Consider the following 23580-nt stretch of genomic DNA (forward strand, 5'->3'; position numbering starts at 1 on the left):
TTTCATCTATATTTTCTTGCATATCCAAACATATCTTTTAACTTTTAAATTATTTTTCCTATAATTTTAATTTTTATCAAATATTAACCAATTATTTTTTTTTGTTCAAACATGAGCATGACTATGGATGGTGTATTTCTTACTAAAAATATCCAATATTTGACCAAATAGTGAAAAAAACATATCAACCACGTGTCATGCCATGCTAAGTAGTACTCAAAAAAAACTTTCTTTATAATTAAAAATAAATAAAACTCCATTTTGGGAAAAGCATCAAATTATTCGAAAAGGACTGACCCTTTTCCCTTCTCTTATTGACAACTCATCCTACATTTTATTAAAAAAACAATAAAGAGAAAATAAAACAAAAAGACCCTCTTTGACACGTGTCAATCTTTCATGTTGTCTCTCTTCATTACTTGACAAGTGTCTAACAACATTTTTCTCTCTCTCTCTCATACTTGTGAGATATTGCAAATTACTCCTTGAAGATATTGAAAATTCATCTTATCCCCCAATTAAAAGTTTCTCTAAAAAAAAAAAGTATAGTTGTTGTTTTAAGATAGACAAACAAATATATCTCTTAATCCCAATTAAAATTTATTAATACTTGAATGATGAAAATAATGTTTGAAATTTTCGCTTTTGTCGAAATTTCATTGTTATATATCATGAGTTTTAATAAATCTTATTAATGATATTTTTAATTTTAGTTCATCAATTGATAAAATAGTATCAAGAAATGAATCAGAATATCAAAAGAGGAATCACAAGCATTACAATGTTCAATTTGACATATCCCGTCAAATTCTACTATCGAACTAAATAATTTCTGCCTTGCTTAAGTGCTAATTATTTAGAGATTGAAAATTTATCTTCGCTTGTTAGAAAGAGAATGCACATTCAGATGCTACAAACAAAATTCAGTAAAAAGGATCAATCCAGACAACAGAAATCTAATAAATGTTATCCTTACGAATGGAGTTCAATGTATTAATAAATGACTGTTCACCTCCAAACGTTCGAAAGAAAAGAAGAATCAGCAAAAAAGATGAGTTTAAATTAATATTTTAAAATAATTCGTCTAGACAACAGTAATCTAATAAATGTTACCCTAACAAATGAAGTTAAATCCACCATTAATAAATGATTGTTCACCTTTAAACCTCGAAATATTTGAAACTTGTAAATAAAAAATGGGTTTAAATTAGTATTTGAAATAGAATGGAGGGTGTTTTGAGACTATTTATATGATCAAACAAAGTTACATATAAAAGTTTGACACATGTGAGAGTGAGTACATCTAAAAATAGTCATAATTAAAACATCAATGTGTTGGAAAACTCTTTGATTAGAGACAGCACCAAAAAGGGACTATTCACTCCTACCCACGTGTCACCCTTCATCCTTACCAATTTCAGCCACTTGTCCTCTGAATACTACTTTCTTTGTCCCCTCCACACTCAAAAATCCATGCCCCATTTTCTTCATTCTTCCATTTTTAAATTTTTTCTCTTCCTTGTTTTCTTCATTTTTCAGACACCCTTTTGCTGGAAACACAACATTCTCTTGTTACAGCTACCAGTTTTCTTGATTTGTATGACATCTTTAGTTGTTGTTTTTTTTGCAATTCTTGATGAGGGGTTTTTGAAATTTAGTGTAAAGACTTGATCTTGGAGCTAAAATGCAGTTAAAGATTTGATTTTTCCATTTGGGTGTGGTTAAATTTGATGAAGAAATGTTTAAAAATGCAGAAAGATGTGGAAAGAGTTGAGTTTGATAGTTCTCTTTTGGTGTATGGTGGTTTTACTATGGGTGATGCAGATGAGAGGAGGAGGAGGAGAAGTAGAGTGGAGATGGAGAATCTTTCATTGGATACAAGTAGAGATTTGTTGCAAAGATTTATGGGAATTTCAGAAAAATCTGAACTTGAGAAAGTAGAGGATATAAATGAAGATGAGTTGAATCTTGGGTTGTCATTAGGTGGTAGATTTGGTGTTGATAAGAGTTCATCAAATTTATTGGTGAGGTCTTCTTCTATAGCTGCTTGTTTGCCAACAGTTAGAGATCATGATGCAGTGGCCGTATCATCATCATTATCACAATCAGTGAGTTATAATCCTAGTTTAGTGAGAACTTCTTCATTGCCAGTGGAGACAGAGTTAGAATGGAGGAGAAGGAAGGAATTGCAGAGTTTGAGAAGGATGGAGGCTAAGAGGAGAAGATCAGAGAAAGTACAGAGGAATTTAAGGGGTGAGAAATGTGTGGAAGATGAAAATAGAGGGACTGATCAGATGAATTTGAGAGGTGGTAATAATAATCATAAAAAAAAATTGGAGAAAGAACAGTTCTTGGCTACTGCAAGAAAGTTTGGTTGTAAGTTACCAACATTGGCTGCTTTGGGGGCTGATGATATGGCAATGGCAAAAGGGAAAGAAAGTTACTTGCAAGAAAAAAAGAAACCAGCATCACAAGGGTCAATGGAATCCCAAGGTGGTTGTTCTTCAAGTATATCTGAATTGGAAAGCAAACCTGCACAAGGTATTGGCAAATCATTTATGAGTTTAACTTGTATATATATACTGATTTACTTATTCATTATATGCTACTTTGTTACTATTGTTTACTTTCCTACAACTTTGATAGAATTGGAATTTGTTACTAGTACTCTCTCCGTCCCAATTTAAGGTCTTAGTTTGACTGAGTGTGATCTTGTGATTTTAAAGTTAAAGATGTGTATAATTGTGTTGTTAAACTTTCCATGTAAGATGTTGGAATCGGAAAACTTACTAAATCTAGAAAGAACACTCTTTTTGTGAGAGTATGCGTAAATTGGGACAGAGGGAGTACTACATTTTACTTTGACATTGAACTCTTGATCCTTCTTTGAGTAGTCTATTTTTGGCTAAATAGGGGTGTTATCACATGTTACATTACTGTGGTGGAACAAGTCTAGTGCTTCTTGTTGAATTTTGCTGTCAAGATCCTTAATATCTTGTCTTTTACTTTTATCCACACCAACATGCATGTGTTCTTTCTAATTGTTATTTGCCATGTTCTTGATCCCAGAGATGTTTTTATTGCACTGCCTTCTACTGGTGACATCTTAAGAGTTGTCGTTTGCGTTGAGTATTTTGGAGGTACTTCTTAGTCTGTCGTAGTTATAGAGCTAGAAATTCAATTTTTTAAGTTCTGAATTTTAGAATTACGACTTCAAGGGCAAGGGCGGAAAATTGTCTAGGTGGCTTTTGGAACTCTCTTGTGCATGCCACAAAGAAGATTTCATATCCTAAGAAATGGAAAATAATAATAATAATAATGTACCCTTAAGTACTGTTGAAATGCTTAAGATAAACAAGTTGGTGTGGTTGATAAACAAACTAGGCTCAAATTAATATACTCCTTTCTTTTAATTCTCGTGGTTGTTTGCTGTAGTACTAGTAGGTTAGAAGTTTTCATAAATTAATATATAGTGATATGGAGTTTCCTCTATTGAAGTAATTTTCAACCACTATTTAATGCTTGTTCACTACCACTTATCTTATATATAACTATAAAATTAGCTTTGACATCTTAGACACCATAGGCCTTAAAACATCGTCATATGACAGGAAAGGAGTATGACATTGGAGAGTTTGGCTCGCACATTTATAATCTCTTAGATACCTTTACATGACAAAAGAAGGATCTTTTATTGGTGCGACAAAGGAAAACATAAGACACAGTAAACAACGTAGGTTGGTTGGTAGAGAGTTAATTTGCAGGCAATATATGGTGAATTAAGTAACCTTTCTATATGGTAAAATTTCTCTTCTTTATCCCGCAGTCGACTCTGCATGGTTACTTCAGTCTAATAAGTTCTTTAGCTTTCAAGTATGAGAAATTCATTAGCTTTATCTCGCTCTGGGGCTAACGTTTAACAATTTTGTACTAAAATATAGCAGGTGTTTATATAGGTAAACAGACCAGATATTGTGGATTATTCAATCACATCAGATGCTTCTTGCTTCTTGTTCACTTTATTTTGCACGTTTTGATATCTAAGCATTTATCATTCCTATAATATCGTAACATCTGATGACTTCACTTGCTTGTTTCTTGCTTCTCATTTTCATTCAATATGTTTCTGCATGGGGTTTTTGTTTTTTCCATTTTGGTCAGTTCTCTTTCTGTTGGGTCCGAATAAATGCTTACGCTGTCCAATAATAGATCTTCCAAGCAAACATCTAGAGATGGTGTTCGACATGCTAATTGTGGAACAACGTGATTCAAAAGTTAATTAGTCATTTTATGGGGCAAAAGCTCGTACAAAAATGCTAAAAAGATGAGCTTTATGATGTTCTTTTATACCATGCAAAACAAGATGATGGACCTAAATAAATATTGAAGTTGTTCGCTGCTTGCTTCGATGGAAAATCTCCGTAAGTTGAAACAGGTGCATTTTTTTAATAGAGCTCTTTCTGACCAAAAGTTCCATAAACGGTATGTGTTATCATTTTCCGAGGTTTGTGTGTTAAGACTATCACTATCACTATCATTAGGTTTTTGATGATATTAATCATGGGAACTTGTTTATGATGTGTCTCATCTGGTGGAAGAAAAAAGTCGAAGTGCCTTTATCGAACTACATTTTGTGAACAGATTTCGGATCAGTATACTATTCAATCCCTAATTTCCATATAGAAGTATATTCAATTGTTTATTTCCATATCAAGTATAATTTCCTGAAAAATTTCCAATTGTTATGTCGAGGAGGAGCCGATCAAATATCCTTCTGCGTCCTCGCTCAGCTAGCTGCTCATCTTATGGCTGTGGAAGCACTCGATATGAGCTGGCTTGCCTCCTTTGGCTACATATGCCTATTCCATTTTCTGGGACATATAATGATCTTAACTTGTAGTTGCTGATTAACAGAAACCATAAGTCATTCTCTTGCTCATTTTACAATTGCCGTGACCTATTTGGCTAGACGTCCGTAGTTTCTCCAGTACTAAATGCTTAAATCTGGATTTTGGACGATCAGATTTAATTCGTTATACCTTCGTAGTCTTTATAAAGGAGTCACCTGATGGGATGCCGGGAGGAGTTGAGCTGATAGCAGTAGTCATTTATGAGTCTTTACGTTTTTGACTGACGGGATCTTCCAAAGTCTAGTAACTTTGCATGTTAGCCTTTTTGTGATTGCTCATGCACTTTCCTTCCTAATGTTGTTATAACTAAGTTATGGAGTTAATAATTGAATTAAGGGTCACCCATATAGGTGTTAAAAGGGAAAATAGGTGTTGTTTGCTGTGTTTAAATACACATTTCCCTTTCCCTTAACGACACTTTCTTTTCGTTCTAAAAAAAATATGATCAAAGCAGAGAAAAACAGACAATTCTCTATTTCCAAAGGTTCCTGTGAAGTTCTCGTGTAGAATCTTTTGCAAAACGTGTTGGAACAACCCACTGTAACAGGTACGATCATAGACTAACGTGATTCTTATGGTATACTTTGTGTGTTTATGACATACAATTGCACTATTTGTACTACTCATGAAATGTACACCATGATCCTGAGATTTGTCTTTCCATCGTTGCTTTCTCTTTGTTCTTCCAATACATCGACAAATAAAACATTCCTTGCTTGCAGGATCAGCTGACGCAAGCCCTTCTAGTATCCAATCATTACATAAAGATCTTGGAAGCAGAACACTAGGAGGAGAGGTGGAAACTAGTCCAAGTAACACAACGAGAAGTCGAGTGCAAGAAAGTGAGGCAAAAGCATTGGGCGACATGCCATGTGTTTTCGCAAAAGGAGATGGTCCTAATGGAAGGAGAATAGATGGTATATTATACAAGTATGGTAAGGGAGAAGAGATTAGAATTATGTGTGTTTGTCATGGAAGTTTTCTTTCACCAGCTGAGTTTGTGAAGCATGCTGGAGGCAGCGACGTCGCGAACCCTCTCAAGCATATAGTTATAAAACCCAATCCTTCTCCCTTTCTATGATGCACAAAATGCATCATGCAAAACAGTAACTGTAACCCCTTTTTCCCTTTACTTGTTTCTCTTAATCTTTCTCATCATGAGGACTTAACTTATAAGTATCTATTTTACTTGTGCACATTTTTCTAATGAAATATGGAGCAATGGAATTTGAGCATTGTCATAACAGATTTCAGTTTCTAGGTGTAAAATTGAAGTTTACTGAGGAGTACTTGTTATTATTCTGGTGTCGATAAGCGCATGTCGGATTATTTTGCACGTTTTGGAGGATTTGATGCGAGTGAGACAATATCTTGAAAAAATTCGAACAACATGACAATTCATCTTAGGTGGAACAAGCAATTCAATTATGGTCCATTACATCAGAAATAATTTTTAGCGATAGATTAATTAATGATAATAGATTAGTTGTCGTTAAATATGAGATAAATTACTATTCACAATTATGTGTTAGCACTCTTTGTAAGTGAGGCTAAAACTTATAGTGATACGGATCTAGATATTTAGTAGTATTTAACTAATATAGCTAAAGACTCTACCATTTTTTATTGAAGTGTATATTTATTGTATTTATATTTTTTTATTGTAGTATTAAATGAGTTACAGTGAATTTAGCTCAAGCAATTAATTTGTAAAATGTGAATTTTAGAAAAATCAATATGCATATTTAATATCAATCGATAATACTTGAAAACAATATAAACTATTTATTACAGTAAATAAAGTCTTTTCAGTCTTACAAAGAGAGAAAATATGATTGCTGACATAAATGATAATATCCTGTTTCACTCAACTTTGGTTAGTTTCTCATATTTGGATATTACGCTATAATTTTGGTCAAAGTAATATCTGGTTGACTCTCGAAACTCTAATTATATCACATAAATTGAGATAAAAAAAAGTTAATAATTTCATTATTTTTCGATTGGTCGTCAATTTATCACGACCTTTCATTTATTCGAATTTGAGATCAGGTATACTTCACTGACTCTTGTAAAAGCCGAGTTTTATTTCATTATATATGTTAAGTACATGAACTAAACTGTGCAGTCAATGACTTGACACAATAACTGTAATGATTTTATGTAAAACATAACATCATATATCATTCATCTATCAGTATATAAAACTTTAAACTAAAACTATGCATAAAAAAAGGCATAGTTAAACTATTAAGTTACTTTCTCTATACTTATTCTTCGATGATGGATGAATTCAGAATCTCCATTGTTCTAAGGTTTTCAGGTTGAAGATTCTTCAGCTGCTCGACGACTTGAATCATCCTCGGCCTGTTAGGAAGGTCTGCTGTACAATTCACAGCCAAATGCAGCATAGCCTTCAACTTTTCCTCAGAATCTGGTTCCCATAGACTTGTATAGAATATATCCTCTATCTTGTCATCGCGCAGCATCATGTTTGCCCACGAAACAATGTTGAATCCGTCCTCATACGCAGCAAAAGAAGGATCTAATGCTCGTTTGTCTGAGAGAAGCTCTAGCAGGACGACACCATAGCTGTAAACATCAGCCCTGTCAGACACACGACTTGTTAAGGCGTATTCTGGTGCAACATAACCAAATGTTCCTGCTACAGCTGTGTTGCTGCTGGTGCCTGTTCCCATGATCCTTGATAAACCAAAATCGGACAAATAAGCGTTTAACTCATTGTCCAATAGGATATTGCTAGGCTTGATATCCCGGTGTATAATACGTGGATCACACTGATCATGTAGAAATGATATAGCTAAACCAATGTCCAGGGCAATTTTATGCAGCACTTTATAGTTAAAAACTCTGCTCGCCCTCTCGTGTATGTATTTCTCCAAGTTGCCTCCTGGGAGAAAGTTGTATATAAGGAACATATCAGTGTCACTTTTATAATACCCAATCAGTGTAATGAGATTTGGGTGATTTATGCTTCCAAGGGTCTGAATTTCTGCCTCGAACTGGATAGTTCCGTCAACTGTTTCAGTTAGAAGCCTCTTAACAGCCAGTGTAAGTTCAGAGGAGATTTCGACCCTATATGTGGAACCAAAACCACCAGTCCCAATGCAGTTACTCCAGCTAAAGTTTCTAGTGGCCTGAACAATTTTTTCGTAAGTTAAAACTACTCCAACGTCATTGAATATTGTAATATTGCTTACATCAGGTGATATCGAGGCCTCAATTCTAGGAACTGATGGTGGCTCCTCCTTTCCGTTCTTACACAAGGAAACGAGGACAGCAAGAGCAGCAACAAAAGCAAGAGCTACAGATACTGCAACAGTAATCTCTAAGGCAGTAAGTCCTTTCTCATCATTTCTAGACTGATTAGACCCTTGTGGAGGAGCTGCAACACGTTGAGACTCATTCGATTGTTGACTCATCGGTGGTGCTAAAGCCAACGACATCCTTGGGGTGACTGTTAGAGAAGAGTTTCCAACAAAGCTACACCTTCTTATCGTCTTATTTTCTGATGAAAATAATAAGTTGTTGAATAAGAGGTTGCATACATGAAGTGCTGTCAAATTTCCCAAACTTGAGGGAATCTCACCAGTAAATGAATTGTTGTTAAGCAATAGAACTTCAAGCTTCCAAAGCCCTCCTAGCTCAGAAGGGATCACACCAGAAAATTTGTTCGAGTTCAACAAAACTGTCCTTAAGTGGCTACATTTCCCCAATACACGCGGAATTTCCCCTTGTAGGAAATTAAATGACAGATCTAAATGCTCAAGATCCCTGCATTTAACTCCAAAGTTGACAGGAACACGTCCAATCAATCGATTAGACGATAAATTCAGCACCTTTAACTTCTCAAAACCACCAATGAACCCTGGAATGACATCATTTACACCATTTCCTGCTAAATTCAACACACTCAAACACCTACATTTTGCTAGAGAAGGTGAAAACCTCCCTACAATTCTGTTGAATCCCAAGTTCAGAACTCTCAGCTTTCTCAACCTCGTAAAATTATAGCTCGAAAAATCCCCCTGAATGGCATTCCCTTGCACATCAAGAACTTCAAGATTCTGTAATTCCCATATCTGAACAGGAATTTCACCAGTAAGATCATGAAATGGAAGAGACAGAACCCGAAGCTCCTCGAGATATGCAACAGCATGAGACAGATTCCCAACAAGTTTATTAGTATTGTTACCTTTGATTCTCAACTCTGAAACTCTTGATGAATTCGCGTTACACGACACTCCATACCAAGAACAGTAGCTGGAATCGTCTGATTTCCAGCTCAACAAAATCCCAAAAGGATCAATGAATGATTTCTTGATTTTCAACAAAGCCATTTTCTCAGAAACAACAAAAACTTCATCTTTTCCATAAGCTGAAAATGGAAAAGAAGAGAAAGCAAATGCCATCAAGAACAAAATCAAGATTCTTGAAAACTGCATTTTCATTGTCACTAACACAACCCCAGATGTCAAAATCATGTCTTTAAGCCTCAGTTTTCAAATTCAAACACAAAGAAGCAATCTTTTTGAAAGAAAAAAAAAAAGATTCTTGAATTTGACACTACAAAAAAGAAGAAATAAATATGAAATTTCTTCTTCTTCTTCTTTTACTAGTGAAGAACTGCTCTAATGTGAGATGTTTTGTTTTCAAACATGTCTTATTTATACTGTGAGTAGATCTTCATAGGGTCCAAAAGTGGACTTTTAGAAGCTTTCCAGGGTCTCCCATACTTTTAGTCGTAACGTAACGCTTTTCTAAAGTCAATTTGACCAGCTTTAAAATTATATTTATATTACGTTAACTTGATATTTTTAAAATGAATATTTATATACTTAAAAACCATATAGAAAGTACTACAAAATGTAAAGTAAAATTCGTATTAATGTAATGGAAAAAAACATTTAAAAGGGTTAGTCAAAATCTATATAGTTTGACTGTAAAAATATAAGAGAGGAACGTTTCATTGGTCGAATGGTTTTTGACGTTGTCCAATGATAACTCTCCATGTGGACTCACGGAACGTCCTCATTGGTCCATTATTTTGGAGAAAAAAAAAGAAAATTAGAAGGGAAAATAAGATTTGCCTTTTTTAGGATTGAAATTTTTTTGGGAAAATTGAATTTACTTTCCTTGAAAAAAAAAGAAGAGGAAAGATGATATGCTTCATAGATGCTACTTACTGAAAAAATTAACTAGAAGAAAGTAATTAATTAACATAAAAAAAAATGGAAAAAAGGAGAGATTGTGAATAAAATGGTAAAAAATAATAAATATTTTTTGATTGTTACCAAATGGGAATATGGAATGTAAAAGCCAGTTTCATTAATATAAATTCTTGTAAATTAGTGTAACTGAGACAGATCATGTTATTTAATATTTGTTACCAAATCTGAAAAGAGGAAAAAACTTAGTCAAGTGTAATTCAGCTCATGTATAACATTTTCCTTATTTCATTTATATGTATCATTGTGTTTAATTTACCTAGAACATGTTTGAATTTAGTTAGTTTAAGTTATTTTTTAAGTGTTTGAGTATTTGATTTTAAGTTAAAATAAATTAAAAAAAGTCAAAAGTTAATTCAAACATATCGCTAAATTCTTTTCTTAGGATATTGATGGAACTACTTGTTGAATGAACTCACACTTTTATTTAATTATAATTGAGACGTTCTTATAATTATATCTATTTGTTCAATTACATATTAATAATGGATTTCAATTAACAGTTTTGTAATATTTTACTTTAATCGAGAAAGAATGTGAAGTTTAGGTTTAGGTGAACGTCACTTTGTAGCATTAAGAAATTAATGATTTTAGATTTAAAAGTGGAGGCTAGAAATAACAAAGTTTTGACACGATATAGTAAATAGATTAATTGGTTAGCTAGGGTTCACCGAAGAACAACGCCAGAAAATTACTTCACCCGGTCAAGAGATATTTGTAAGAAAATATTCATAATCGATAGAGATTACTTAGGATTCGACTTTAGACTTTTAGATGAGGTTATATTACAACAAGCACTTATCCTTTTCATCATGATCAACTACAGATAGACATTTTTCTCCAATTAACTACAAATTATATATATATAACATGAGTGGAAATGCAAAATATATTCTGTGTCATTTAAACTCCAAATATACTAACTACCAAAATAAACTTTGATATATATGTAAGATATAAGAGAAAGGAGAAGATTAAAATCCATAATAAAACTCATAAGCATTAGTGCAAAAGAAAAGATTGCACTACCTCTCTATGTTCTCCCTTACAACCATTTCTTGTCCCAACTTGAAAAGGGAAAGAAATGAACTAAGTAAACCTCCTCACTTGCCTATATACAGACACTAAAAATATCAAAATATTGGATATTGTTTAATCCTTGAGTACTAGAGCACTTTCTAGAGCATGCTAGCAGATTTAATGAATGAATCGGACGTAGAAGGAGGGGTTACATGATATTAAGCATTCACATTCTCAGCAACATCTAGACCGCGGTTGAAAGAAGGGCATGAACCAAACGAACCAAGAGATCGAGGTTGAATGGGGTATAATGGTGCTTAGGTTATCCTTTTCCTCATCCTTCAAACTGCACAGAACGAAAAAAGTTAGTCTTATCAGATATCTACAATGAACCGTTATATAGAAAGAATCGTTGGAATGTGATCACTACATGTCAATATCATGTCGTTAGATGAAGTTGAAATGTCACAGAGTACAAGAAAAAGAGGTGTATACCTGGAAAGATGGGATCATGTAATAGTTCCCTCAAAGCAGAATGCGCGGCTATAGCGCAGTACAGAGCTTTTCCAGGTCAGGCACTTGTAATTGCTATGTTAGATTGGATATTAGCAGCAGCAGCGTAGCGAGGTTAAACACTTGCATTTGCAACTCGGCCATTTGCAGCAGCCAACAGGCATGCTTGGCCACTTACAAGAGCAACTTGAGAAGGTTGGACACTTAAAAGAGCAACTCGAGCAGCTTAACCACTTACAAGACCAGCTCGAACAGCTTGGCCACTTACAAGAGCAACTTGAGCAGCTAAACCACTTACAGGAGCAGCTTGGCCACTTAAAAGAGCAACTCGAGCAGCTTAACCACTTACATGAGCAACTTGAGCAGCTTGGCCACTTAAAAGAGCAACTCGAACAGCTTAACCACTTAAAAGAGCAACTTGGCCACTTACAAGCGCAACTTAAGCAGCTTAACCACTTACAGGAGCAACCTGAGCACTTCAACGAGCAGCTTGACAAACAACTACAAGAACAACATGACCACCAAGAAGACTTTTTTTCCCTACATAGACAGTTTGTAGTCTATATCAGCTAAATCACAATATTAGGGAAGTAGGAACTTCCATTTGCATATCCATGTACTCAAATAGAACACACTAAAATACTAGTCCATGAGACATCAAAGAATACGCGTGAACAGAGAAACCTAAAATCGCCGATTTCTTTAGACCAAAACCCGTTGCATCAATACCTGACTGGCCATGATATCTTCTTTTGATACAAACTACCTTATTAGTTGAGGTTTCTTATACAACAACAACAGCAAAAACCAGCATGCAAATAAATTAAGCAGAGATTATTTGTAGTACAGAAAAAGTACGGATATTTTTCTTGTTAAAGCAAAGAGATCCTCTAATTGGAAATTTTGTAATACCTTTCAAGCTAAGTTAATTGGCCATATTAAATTAAGCACTTTAAGTTTCTTCTCAAGCCAAGTTTGTCACCAATTTTTGTAATCACTAATCCTTAGCTTGGATAGCCAGTTACAAATATGGTCTGATGCATTTTTACTGTCAAATCTTTCTAGACAATGTTAAATGACACAGAACTTTGTCTGTCTGTATTCTTGTTCTGTCATCTGCTACCAAACACATATTAGCGATAGTCGCCTCTGTGTATTTGTGTACTATAAGTACCGACAAGCTGCATTTTGAACATTCTTCTTGAAGTGCATTGATTGTGGCGTTTGTGTATAGTTCAACTTTACGTTAATAGAGGTGCTGTGTTTATATGTATATATACATTAAATAAAAAACACTTAACTAACGAATAAACAACTAAGCAGATTGTTTCTTTGTTCAACTCAGGAAAAACCCAAGGAACTAAATGCATGTGCGAAACATTTATTAGCAAAAAAAAGGAAAGGAGAACATTACTCACATAGGAGCGGCAGAACACGTGCCATTCCCATCAGAAGGGCGAACAACGTTGCCCCTAAAGCATACTTTTCCATCGGGGTAGCCAAGTGCAGCAGAACGGATTATGCTCTCCCCTACTTTCATTTCCTCTCTAAAACAGACTATTCTCTTTGTTGGTTCATCTGAACTTCCTGTTGCTGATGGTTTGTTTACGACATTTACTTTCCTTTCTTTATCAAACATCTTTTTCTTATATTCTCCTCCTTTTGTAATTGGCAAAGTCTGCCTAAACCTCGTTAGCTCAGACTTATTGTTTTTTTCATTTTTGTCTACTTCTGCACCATTGTCTCGTTTTCTGTCCCTTTTCAAATCTCCATCAGTCATCGCAATATCATTCCTTGCAGAACTACCACTTCCAGGACTGTGTATACTGAACAATGATTCAATAGAAGCAGCGCTCCAAACCTTAGAGGATGAAGCCTTACTCCCAAAAATGGATGAGGGAATTCTATTGGGATCAAAACCTGCCTCCCTTTCCATCACCTGTATAGAAGGAGATTGTGATATCGTCGAGAATTCAGATTCATTAGTGACATCTGAAACCTGTGAGGTGGAACTTGTAGACGTCGTTTTCGAGGATTCATTCAATTGATTACATGTAACACTTTGAGATAGAAGTTTTGCATCAGAATGAGATTTGGAAGATGCTACACCTGATGAGGCTGAGGTGAATATTGTTTTTGGAACCACTTGGATGTAATCATCCGAAGAACCATCTGACGAGGTAGTCGAGATGGAAGGGGAATATTCTGAAGTCTTAGAAGATCTTGTTACACTTTCATTTGATGTGGTATCTCCATCTCGTCTTCCTATACTCTCTTGGTCAGAATCCATGAGTAAAGTTGGCGGAACAAAGGTCTCAACTTTTTTTTCGGTTACTGGTGCATCTGTTGTCGCCTCCACTTACATATTTACGTCCATTACTGAAAACACAATTAAAAATCACCTTTAGAATACCATCTACTAAGACGCGTAAAGAGATTTCAGTTAAACAAAACAACCGGGGACACACACAAAGATGCATTGTTGTTTAAAGGGTAATGTAACATTCATAACAAACACCATTTCACGCGTAAATCCAACTTGTAATTCTCGCATCTCAAATAGGTCCACTCGAGAGGGACAGCACGACCACCATTTCTCAGGTTCAGCTACTATATATCTTAGCTTTTTAATGCAGAATGGTGAAGTTATTATTATAATCCAAATTGCGAGGACTCATAACTTACAATACCACACAGACGTTTGAAGAATCTGACACACACATGTTAGACTTTTTTGAGGAGTCTGAGCAACATAGATTACAATAGAATGCACATAGAGGATAAAAGAATCGCATTTGAAAAAAACAAAGATCGCATATTTACTCCATCATGAGGGATTGCATTTCATCCACACACACAATTTTAAATGGTGTTAATATGTTTTCAAATTTACAAACATACCATAACCACCATTTTACATTTCATAATTTCTCCACAATCAAGATAGAACACAATTAACAACTTCAATCGCCTCGGATCTTGGAATCCCACCCTTCGTCAGATTCTCCAAAAATGCATTACTTTTCGAGAATTCAATACACGTCAAACAACATTTTTGGAGGATTCGAGCAAACACAGACGACTATGCACCCTATAGAAGTTCCCTTTACAAACTTTACCAAATTTTAACAAAAACTGAGTTTTAATAAAACACAGAAATCACTTCAAGGAATTATAATCAACAATTAAATAATAACATGTGACACACAAAAAAAATATTTACCTCACATGAAACAGCTCCAGTAAACTCTGTTTCACAAAAAAATCAATACCCTTAAGAAAAAAATAATTATTATCAACATGACTAAATCACAAAAAAAATATAAAAAATTGAAAAAAGAAAATGAAAGCATTAAGCCAAAAACATTAATGATCAAAAGCAAGAAAAGGAACAAAATAAAAATATTGAAATGGGAATTACCTGATTGAAATAAAATTAAACAGAGTTATACAATTTGAATTTTTATTTGTTTCTGAATATTCATACAAATTTAAGGATTAGGGTTTTGGAGAGAAAAAAAATAAGAGAGAAGAAATATAATTAGTTTCGATTTCCAATATTTCCTAAAAATAACTAACTTATTTATATTCTGTTTGGCGCCAACAATATTCTAATAATATTGTTGTATCACGTGATATACACGTGCATAATAACACATAAATAGTAAATATATCTCGATGGCTAATATTTGTTTTATTTTTCGTCTAAAAAAATGATTCTTTCCTTTTTAATATATATTTATTTTAATTTTTCACATGATATATTTAATATCGTGTTAAGTTAAAATCAAACAATAAATTAAAATCCGAGAAGTGTGATGATCAATATTTATTTTCAAAAAAGTATCCTTCACAATATAGCGAAAAAGATATAAAAAAAAGTTTTTGAGAATAATTGTGTCTTTAAAAAGTTAATGCATGCGTTAGATCTCTTTGTATTACTAACGCATAAAAGTAAATGATATTAATAATACATTCTTCAACACACAATAAAGTGTATTACCAACGCATAGGTTAGAAAAGTTAATCATGATAATTTTTTTGACTTCATTGAATTGTCGATCATTATTATAGTTTTGGCTTAGAGTTTTATTTACTTATTTTTTATATTTTTTAACAATTTTCTTATTTCACTATTTTTATTATAGAATAATAAATACGTCAATTCACCTTTTATCATATTCTTTAATAATGTAAAATTTGATGGTCCTTATTTTCATTACTCTCCAAAATTCTTTATCATGATAACTCCTAAAATAATCAATAGTTGCGACATTATTTAGGTATTCATATTATAGTAAACCTTTGAAGGTACTATATTTTTAATACGCACTTCTTATATTATTATATTTTTGATACGCACTTCTTATATTATTATATTTTAATTTGACTTGATTAATAAAACGAAGATTACTGAGATCAGCTTAATTATGGAAATAAATGTTGACAAGAGCTCAAAGAATTGTGCATTAATTTCATAATTTTTTTCTTTAATTTTTAATGATTAAGATATATTCTCTCTTAACTTTTTATTATCGTAAGTTTATAAATTTTTTTTATTCGAAATGACAACTTATGAATTTGTTGAAAGTCATATAACTACTAGCCAATCATTTCTTTCTTACAAGAATTTTTTCTATCTATATTCTATTCTTACTGTCATGGTTATTAAGTAAGCTAAAAAGGAGGTAATTAAAATCTCTCGTGCTTTACTACGAAGCACTAGAATTTTATTCAATAGATAAACAAATACTTATTACGATCACAAAAGTATATATTTTAGTAGCTTATTACAAAGCATAGTGTCATAGACAACACAATAAACTTTATGGTATAATTTTTTAATGTTTTTTTGCTTAAGCTTCATGCAAACCTATATTACCACCATTGCTATACTTCTCATTGCAGCTTGTCATGCAAGTTCCAAACTTCTCATTATGTGCAAAATTAATAAATAATTAAGATACGAGCACAATGGATTAGCCAGAAATTTCACAAGAGATATTCAGAAATAGCATAATAAAAACTCTGTTCAAAAACTAAAACTAGTGAAATTCAGACACACAAGCACTACCTCATTCCAAGGATATGAAATTACTGGGCTACAATAGTTTGTTATGTTAAAGAATATCCAAAATATATTATTTAGTCATTTCGTGTATCATTTTACTTGTATATACATTATTTTTCCGACGAAGAGTCTCGGAGCACGGAATGTAAGATTCTTATATTAATGTTTGATTTTAGATCATCAATAAAGATAAATATAAGAACGCTATAATATGTTTAAATTGCTAGTAAGAGTGTCAGTTACATACCATAGCAACTTTTCAATATGATAATTATTTTTTGGTTGATGTAAAAAAAGGTTTCAACACTAAACTATTTATAGATGTTGATTGATATCTACATACATAAACATCAATTTTATTTGCGTTCCCCTGCAGATGCCATGAGGATAGCAACAGCTGCTATGAACATGAACAACATTCCTGCAAGAAGCGTATACGTTCTTCCTGATGATCTTCGATACTCTCCAAACAATAGTACACCCCAAAATGTGCTCACGAGAGGCAGTGCCTGAAGCGAACAAAATCAATTATCAAAAAACAAAACGTTGAATAATTAATTAAACTAGTGTAATGGAAATGCACAAACCTGAACAGCATCTGCTGCTGCATATCCAGCAGCTTGACCTCCCATAAATTGAAGACCATTTCCAAAGCCACTCAAAAGTCCAGCCAAAAAACCCCAACCTCTGCCATCCCAATCGTTCACGTAACACATCAACGATGATTTAGGTGCATTTAGCACAGGGCGGTACAAGAACGTGAAGTTGAGAATCATTGCCAGTAATGAACTGGAAACTGAGAAGTAGAAAAACGCGGCGTATACACTCAAGTGAGGAACTCCATCTTTTAGAGTATGCAACTGATCATTTGTAGACAGGTTGAATGCAGGGGAAAACAGAGAAAGACAAGCTCCACCAAAGAAGGTAATAGCTAGACCAATGTAAGTACTCTTCCCAAAAACCTACAATTGGAAATCTAACACATTACGCGCGTTGTGTGTGTACTAGATTAACAAAATCAATCAATTTGAGTAAGAATCTCTAACCTTCATTGCCCTTTTGTTCTCAACTTCTATAAGGAACAGCGCAGTTCCGGCCTTTGCCTTTTCCTCACCATTCTCCAAGTCATTCATATCGACTGCAGAACGTCTATACATTAACTAAAAAGGTGAATACGAAATCCACCAATCTGAAGACATGAACTTCTCCAGAAGCTAAAGTACCTGTATTTGTATTTGTTCGTTTAGAATCAGTAACATCTTTTCTCCTGCCAAAGATTTAACAAAACTAAAATCAATCTCTCGCAATCAATAGTGAAATCTTACATAGATATGTGGTGTGAAATCTTCAACAGAATTTCCACATATCCTGCCCACGAGGAGCTAATGACTTCGAAAATATTGCACTAAGAGATGTAAAACACAAAGTCTTCCCTCCCCGTCTAAAGAATTCAAAATTGCAATATGTTCCATACCCGACCCCATTGTTAGAGTCATTTGAAAAATACTCAAGTTTTTCTTTGTTGTCAGCTGCATTGGATGCATGAACAGCAGAGCCTAGACAAACAGCAATCAAGAAACATCCAACGCCAGGAAAAAGAATCTCGGCTTTGTTAATTCTGTCATCAAGGTAATAATTCAACGTCGTTCCTGCCATTAAAATTAAGAACACACATCACATTCCAACATAATATCGATACCAATTATCTGCTATAGGGTATCAGTAAAATGTAAATGATCACTCGAGCTAATATGATACCTATAACAACCGTAATACTTGCAGTGATGACCTCGGTGACTGATAAGCCAACGAAAGCCCATGCATATTGAGTTGAAAGGTTTCCAAGACTGAGGACCACACCTCCAGCAATCGCGAACAAGACGCTAGGCCAATTGTCCTGCACCTTTCATCCATAAAGAAGTTATGTCAGCAAGGATCACAAGTCTAACTCTTCGATTTAATCAATCAGAAATACACATATTTGATCAATAGTGGAACATGGTTTTCATTGCTTCAGCTTCAACTATCTCTTGGAAACGCGGAAAAGTTACAACCATTAAGTCAGAAGAACATAACACAATTAACTAGACTCTACGTTTAAGTCGAAAAAGTCCAACATGTGAAACTCCATACATTCCAAATGACAAACAATATCAACAACAACAACACAATTAGTTCAAATCCTCTATATCCACGAACTTAACTTAACTCACATTCTAAAAGCTAGCTCAAAGGGCACAGGATTGATCAAGCTTTATAAAGAGACCATACATTTCATTGACTACTGATATCAAACTTTTTCATTCTTCAACAGAATCATATGTTGTTCACTTTTAAATGAGTATGACGCGCCTCAAACGCCTTCCACGACTAGCCACTAACCTGAGAAAGCTGAGTTAAAAAATTTGGCTGTTTCATTGAATTCGTTCCAATCTCACCAACAGTAAAAGCAATGAGCGTAGCAGCGACAAGATTGGTGATGGTATAGTCAAGATAAGTATGTTGAGGAAGACGACCTCGTCTTTCTAATAAGGTAAGCAAAGCAGGCCATGTCCCTAAGAATAACAAAGAAAATAGCATACAAACTATAGCCCCTGCTTTACTCTCCACCAAATACATCTTCAAAAACACCCTTTCAGCTGAAACTTGAATAAACTTAGAAATGCTCCAACAATCCTAAACAAAACAAAGAAAATACTCAACTATTGAACATATACAAATAACAACTGTAATCCTACGAGTGGAGTTTTGGGAGAATAGAGTGTTGTACGCAGACCTTACCAACTACCTCCACGAGAGTTTGTTTGCGGAAGACCTAAAGAAAAAAGAGACCGTGTAGAAAAGATAGCAAGTAACAAGGAAACGGTGCAGTCTACCAGAAGTGAGCAAAGACAACAACATAATAGTGCGATAATCAATGAACGATATACTAGGACAAAGTTTATTGAACATATACATATAATAACATATTATTCATGATAATATATGGCATTATGCATGTGGTACCTGGTCCATTTTGTTTGTATCTCAGTCACCTCCAAGATTACCAATATGCAAATGAGTTTATATACCTAATGTAAAGGGGAAATATGTGAGACAACCATGTTGTAGTTTACACTTGTCAAGTTTGTCTGGCAAACTATATATTATCATCATGAGGTGTCATAAAAGAAATCATCTTTTTGCAATGAAATAAGTCGTTCACACGATTATTTAAAGTTGTTTGTATATTTCATTTATAATGCTTAAATTTTTCAAAAATATTGACAGATGTATATCAAATGCTCTAAATATAGTACTTTTTTTAGAGAATCTGATACTGAGTATCTTTTTAGATAATCAAATACGAACATATTAATATTTTGAAAAGTACTAGCAACATAGATAATTGGAATGGTCCCTTTGGAGACAGAATATGATGAGTTCATGAATAACAAATCTGCAGCCACTGCCTCTGTGATATATAATAGAGCTAAAAGGCAATAGACAAAATTGACTAAAAATAGCATAAGCTTTTTATATCCTTTCATTTACACATATTTTTGGCACAATCATTTAAATTTGTATAAATAAAACAAATAGATATACATGATATAACACACATAATATGCCAATAAGATGCAAAAATTAGTAAGGTAGAATGTCACATAGAACATATATGTCTAATTATTTAATTTTATATAAATTTAAGTATTTATTTATATATACTCAAAATTGAAAGAGAAAAATACAAATTGAAGCCAAATTAAAAGACATATTTATCTATTTATGTCGTTTTTTTTAACATGTAAGGCCTATGAGGAACACACCTGTAATTATGTTGTCTGTTTAAGAACAGACTTGTAATAGATAAAAATAATTAATCACTAAGAAGTGAACTACGTATGAATTCAAAAGAGGCAATACGACTTGTAATTTACGTGTACTATTATTATTACGTACAATTCACAATTCAAAATATTTTAGAAGTTATATTTGCATCTTAGTCTATTTTTATGATTTTGCCCAGTAAAATTTGCCGAATTGTCATGTAGCACGTTATATAGGATTCATGTGTTCACCTGTTATACTACCTTAAATATATACTTGTCCACACTAGATGTCGGAGGGGTAAAAGAAACGTTTATGTATTATCTCAAAAAAAAAAAAAAAAGAAAATACAGCCACTTTTCAAAGGGAAGGGCATGGATCAGATTCTTCTACATAAAAAAAAATTACTAACTATGGGAATCCAATTCCAATTTTTCAAAGCAACCATAATAAGATAGAAAGACCAGAAAAGAAGAAAGATAAAACTAAACAAAGATTCTTCTAAATATGGACTTTCCTATCTCCTCTTTTACTTTTAGACCCTTGAGCATAAAAAGCTTATAGCCAAAAGGGCTAAAGTGAAAAAGATAGTGTTTTGGAGCTGCATAGCTGCATTGCCGTCTATGCCAACGCCACTCGGTCCAATCCCAAAAGGTGGATTGTTTGCCCCAGGTGTAGTCACTATGCCTGTCCCAGTGCCAGTTCCTGGAGTTGTGGTGCCCGGTGGTGCAATCGTTGGTATTGTAGATCCTGGTGGTGCGATTGTTGGAGTTGTGGTTCCTGGAGGTGCGATTGTGGTCCCAGGTGGTGCAATTGTTGGAGTTGTGGTTCCCGGTGGTGCTGTTGACGGAGTTGTTGTACCTCCACCAGTGTTGCTGGAACAAAAATTGAAAATGAACATCACAAAACACGAATCACTTCAAGTAGTATATATCAAGTATTTTTTCTTATATAATCGAGAAATTCCATAGGGTTAGTGGTGCAGGACTCGAAACTTGACATAGATAATGAACCCCCACGGTTCATTACCCTTCTGCACTTAAATACCAACTTTTACTTGCATCAAAGGTTTAAAACCGTAACATGAACTAATCCACACATCACGAGCTGCATTCTCACCAGCCCTCCCGCCAAACCAAACTATATATAAATATAATATGATAGGAACAGAATTTAGCACCAAGATTTGTGGTTGCTGATTGCAAAGAAAGCACGAACTAACTTAATTACCACTAACATGCCTTAGTGTCATCATTAAGGCTGCTAACTAGGGCACGTAATGATGAATTAAAAGCCATCAAACACTATCATTTCAAAGAAAATAGTTGTAACAACCAGACCAAGACAAGGATGAAATCATAATCTCTGTTTGAAAATTTTGGCAAGGGAAACAAATTGGCAACACCAATCTTACTTTGAATAAAAGTAACCAATTTGGAAAAAGTAACTGGCTAATTAGCTGGCCATCTCGATCATTCATCGAGTTAATATCTTGTCACTAATTACTAATAATTCCAGCTAGCTAAACTGTTAAAGCGTTAAGTTCTTCCTTGTAGTGGCAGAGCTAGATGCTCAAGTATGAGTGTGGCTGAATCAATGTACTAAAAATTTCACCAAATATACAAAAAAAAAAAACTAAACTGAGAATCTCAATTACTAATGCCTGATGTGGTATCTTAGAATTCACCTCTCATAAAGTTCAAATTCTGGCTCCGTCTTTGGTTACTTGAACATAATTTTACCTACATTTCAAAGGTAACCATTAGCCAGTTGTTCAAGATAATCTAAAGGCCTCACTTTTATTTCTTTGTTAACTTTTTCCAAAACGAAAAGGATAGCATACATTTATATTACTTCGGTGCTCATGCTTATACCCTTTTAACTTGATCTAACCTCACATTTATGTTCTCCAACTTTAGGTGAACACAAGTATCTTTAAACTTGCGTCAAGTTAAACAAATAAACAAATGCATCCCACGTAGGATCCTACATACATTATGCCGCATAAGACTTATGTATATCATTGTTCAACTTTATACAAGTTTAAGTATCTGTTTGCACATATCTCAGCTCGAAGTATATAAATGTGAAATGAGACTAACTTATAAAACACATTTACGTATTATGCCTTCAAAAATAAGGAAAGGGAACTTAAGATCTAAGTTGAACATACCTTGGACTGGATTGATAGACACACCCAGAATTTGTAGCTGTTGATTAAGAAAATAAAATTAATAAATCTATAAATTGATAATCACATAAAAAGAAAAATAGTTATTTAATTTTTCTTGAGAACTTACTAGTAGGTGGATTTGGGCTTGTAGTTGCAGTTCCAGTAAAATCACAGGTAGCACCAGCTGCACCTTTTCTTTGATAATAACTATTTACAGCATAATTGCAGTGATCTTTGATAGTGTTAGGGTTATAGCAAGGACCATTTTGAGTGATTGGTGTACAATCAGCTCCAGCTCCACAAGCATAATCTATATTCTTTTGGAGTTGTTGATCACTTACTCCATCTTTACAAATACAGTACAAACCACCTATAGTTGCACAACAAAAAAGAAAAAAATCAGCACAAGCAAATTCGAAACTCATAAACTTCAAATTCTGACTTCGACAGTTGCAATAATGGATTACTTACTTGAGTGATTAGTGATGGCTAAGAAGAATAGTGAAAATAGTAGAAAAGTGGTCATGGTAGTGGTAAAATTGTGGAAGAAAATTGTCAAGAAGAAAACAGAGGAAAAAAGAAAGAAACAAAAAGTAGAAAGATGAATAGAGTTGTGTAGACAACGCAAACAAGAATGACGGTGGAGATTTAGATGACAGTGTGAGGTGGAGAGCTAGATGTTAACCAACCATTCAACCATGTGCTCTAGTCTCTAGAGGATTGTCTTTCTAAAGATCTCGATTTTAAATTTCAAAATTTTACATAAAAATATGAAATACTTAATTTTAATATAAATATTGAATATATGAAAGAAAAATTGAAATAAATAAAATA

General features: G+C 33.8%; 5 protein-coding genes across 7 annotated transcripts; 1 reads left to right on the top strand and 4 right to left on the bottom strand.

Moving 5' to 3' along the window:
• The first annotated feature begins 1388 nt into the window (after positions 1-1388).
• LOC107016230 (ninja-family protein AFP3-like) lies at positions 1389-6158 on the top strand. Its single transcript, XM_015216722.2, has 2 exons — positions 1389-2541; positions 5633-6158. Exons 1-2 carry the CDS (start codon positions 1731-1733, stop codon positions 5989-5991), a joined length of 1170 nt encoding a protein of 389 aa, XP_015072208.1. The 5' UTR covers positions 1389-1730; the 3' UTR covers positions 5992-6158.
• Positions 6159-6868: 710 nt separating this feature from the next.
• Positions 6869-9396, bottom strand: LOC107016390 (LRR receptor-like serine/threonine-protein kinase RPK2). Its single transcript, XM_015216871.2, has one exon. It carries the CDS (start codon positions 9380-9382, stop codon positions 7181-7183), a length of 2202 nt encoding a protein of 733 aa, XP_015072357.2. The 5' UTR covers positions 9383-9396; the 3' UTR covers positions 6869-7180.
• A 3710-nt stretch (positions 9397-13106) lies between these two features.
• LOC107016391 lies at positions 13107-14067 on the bottom strand. The gene has a single exon (XM_015216872.2). The coding sequence runs from the start codon at positions 13980-13982 to the stop codon at positions 13107-13109; it is 876 nt and encodes a 291-aa protein (XP_015072358.1). The 5' UTR covers positions 13983-14067.
• A 2896-nt stretch (positions 14068-16963) lies between these two features.
• On the bottom strand, positions 16964-19973 carry LOC107017192 (ureide permease 1-like). Of its 3 annotated transcripts, none has more exons than XM_015217462.2 (8): positions 19770-19973; positions 19146-19439; positions 18522-18666; positions 18238-18412; positions 17987-18030; positions 17810-17901; positions 17351-17725; positions 16964-17272 (listed from the first exon to the last, which is right to left on the bottom strand). In XM_015217462.2, the coding sequence occupies exons 1-8, from the start codon at positions 19776-19778 to the stop codon at positions 17120-17122; spliced, it is 1287 nt and encodes a 428-aa protein (XP_015072948.1). In that variant the 5' UTR covers positions 19779-19973; the 3' UTR covers positions 16964-17119. The 3 variants fall into 3 exon arrangements, with proteins under 3 accessions (XP_015072948.1, XP_027772104.1, XP_015072950.1); XM_027916303.1 differs by having other exon boundaries at positions 19540-19973; XM_015217464.2 differs by lacking the exon at positions 19146-19439.
• Positions 19974-20865: 892 nt separating this feature from the next.
• Positions 20866-23461, bottom strand: LOC107017827 (PLASMODESMATA CALLOSE-BINDING PROTEIN 3-like). Its single transcript, XM_015218102.1, has 4 exons — positions 23218-23461; positions 22874-23116; positions 22747-22783; positions 20866-21448 (listed from the first exon to the last, which is right to left on the bottom strand). The coding sequence occupies exons 1-4, from the start codon at positions 23270-23272 to the stop codon at positions 21109-21111; spliced, it is 675 nt and encodes a 224-aa protein (XP_015073588.1). The 5' UTR covers positions 23273-23461; the 3' UTR covers positions 20866-21108.
• Positions 23462-23580: the final 119 nt, after the last annotated feature.

The sequence above is a fragment of the Solanum pennellii genome, chromosome 4, assembly GCF_001406875.1.
Source record: "Solanum pennellii chromosome 4, SPENNV200".
In the NCBI taxonomy this organism is placed as follows: domain Eukaryota; kingdom Viridiplantae; phylum Streptophyta; class Magnoliopsida; order Solanales; family Solanaceae; genus Solanum; species Solanum pennellii.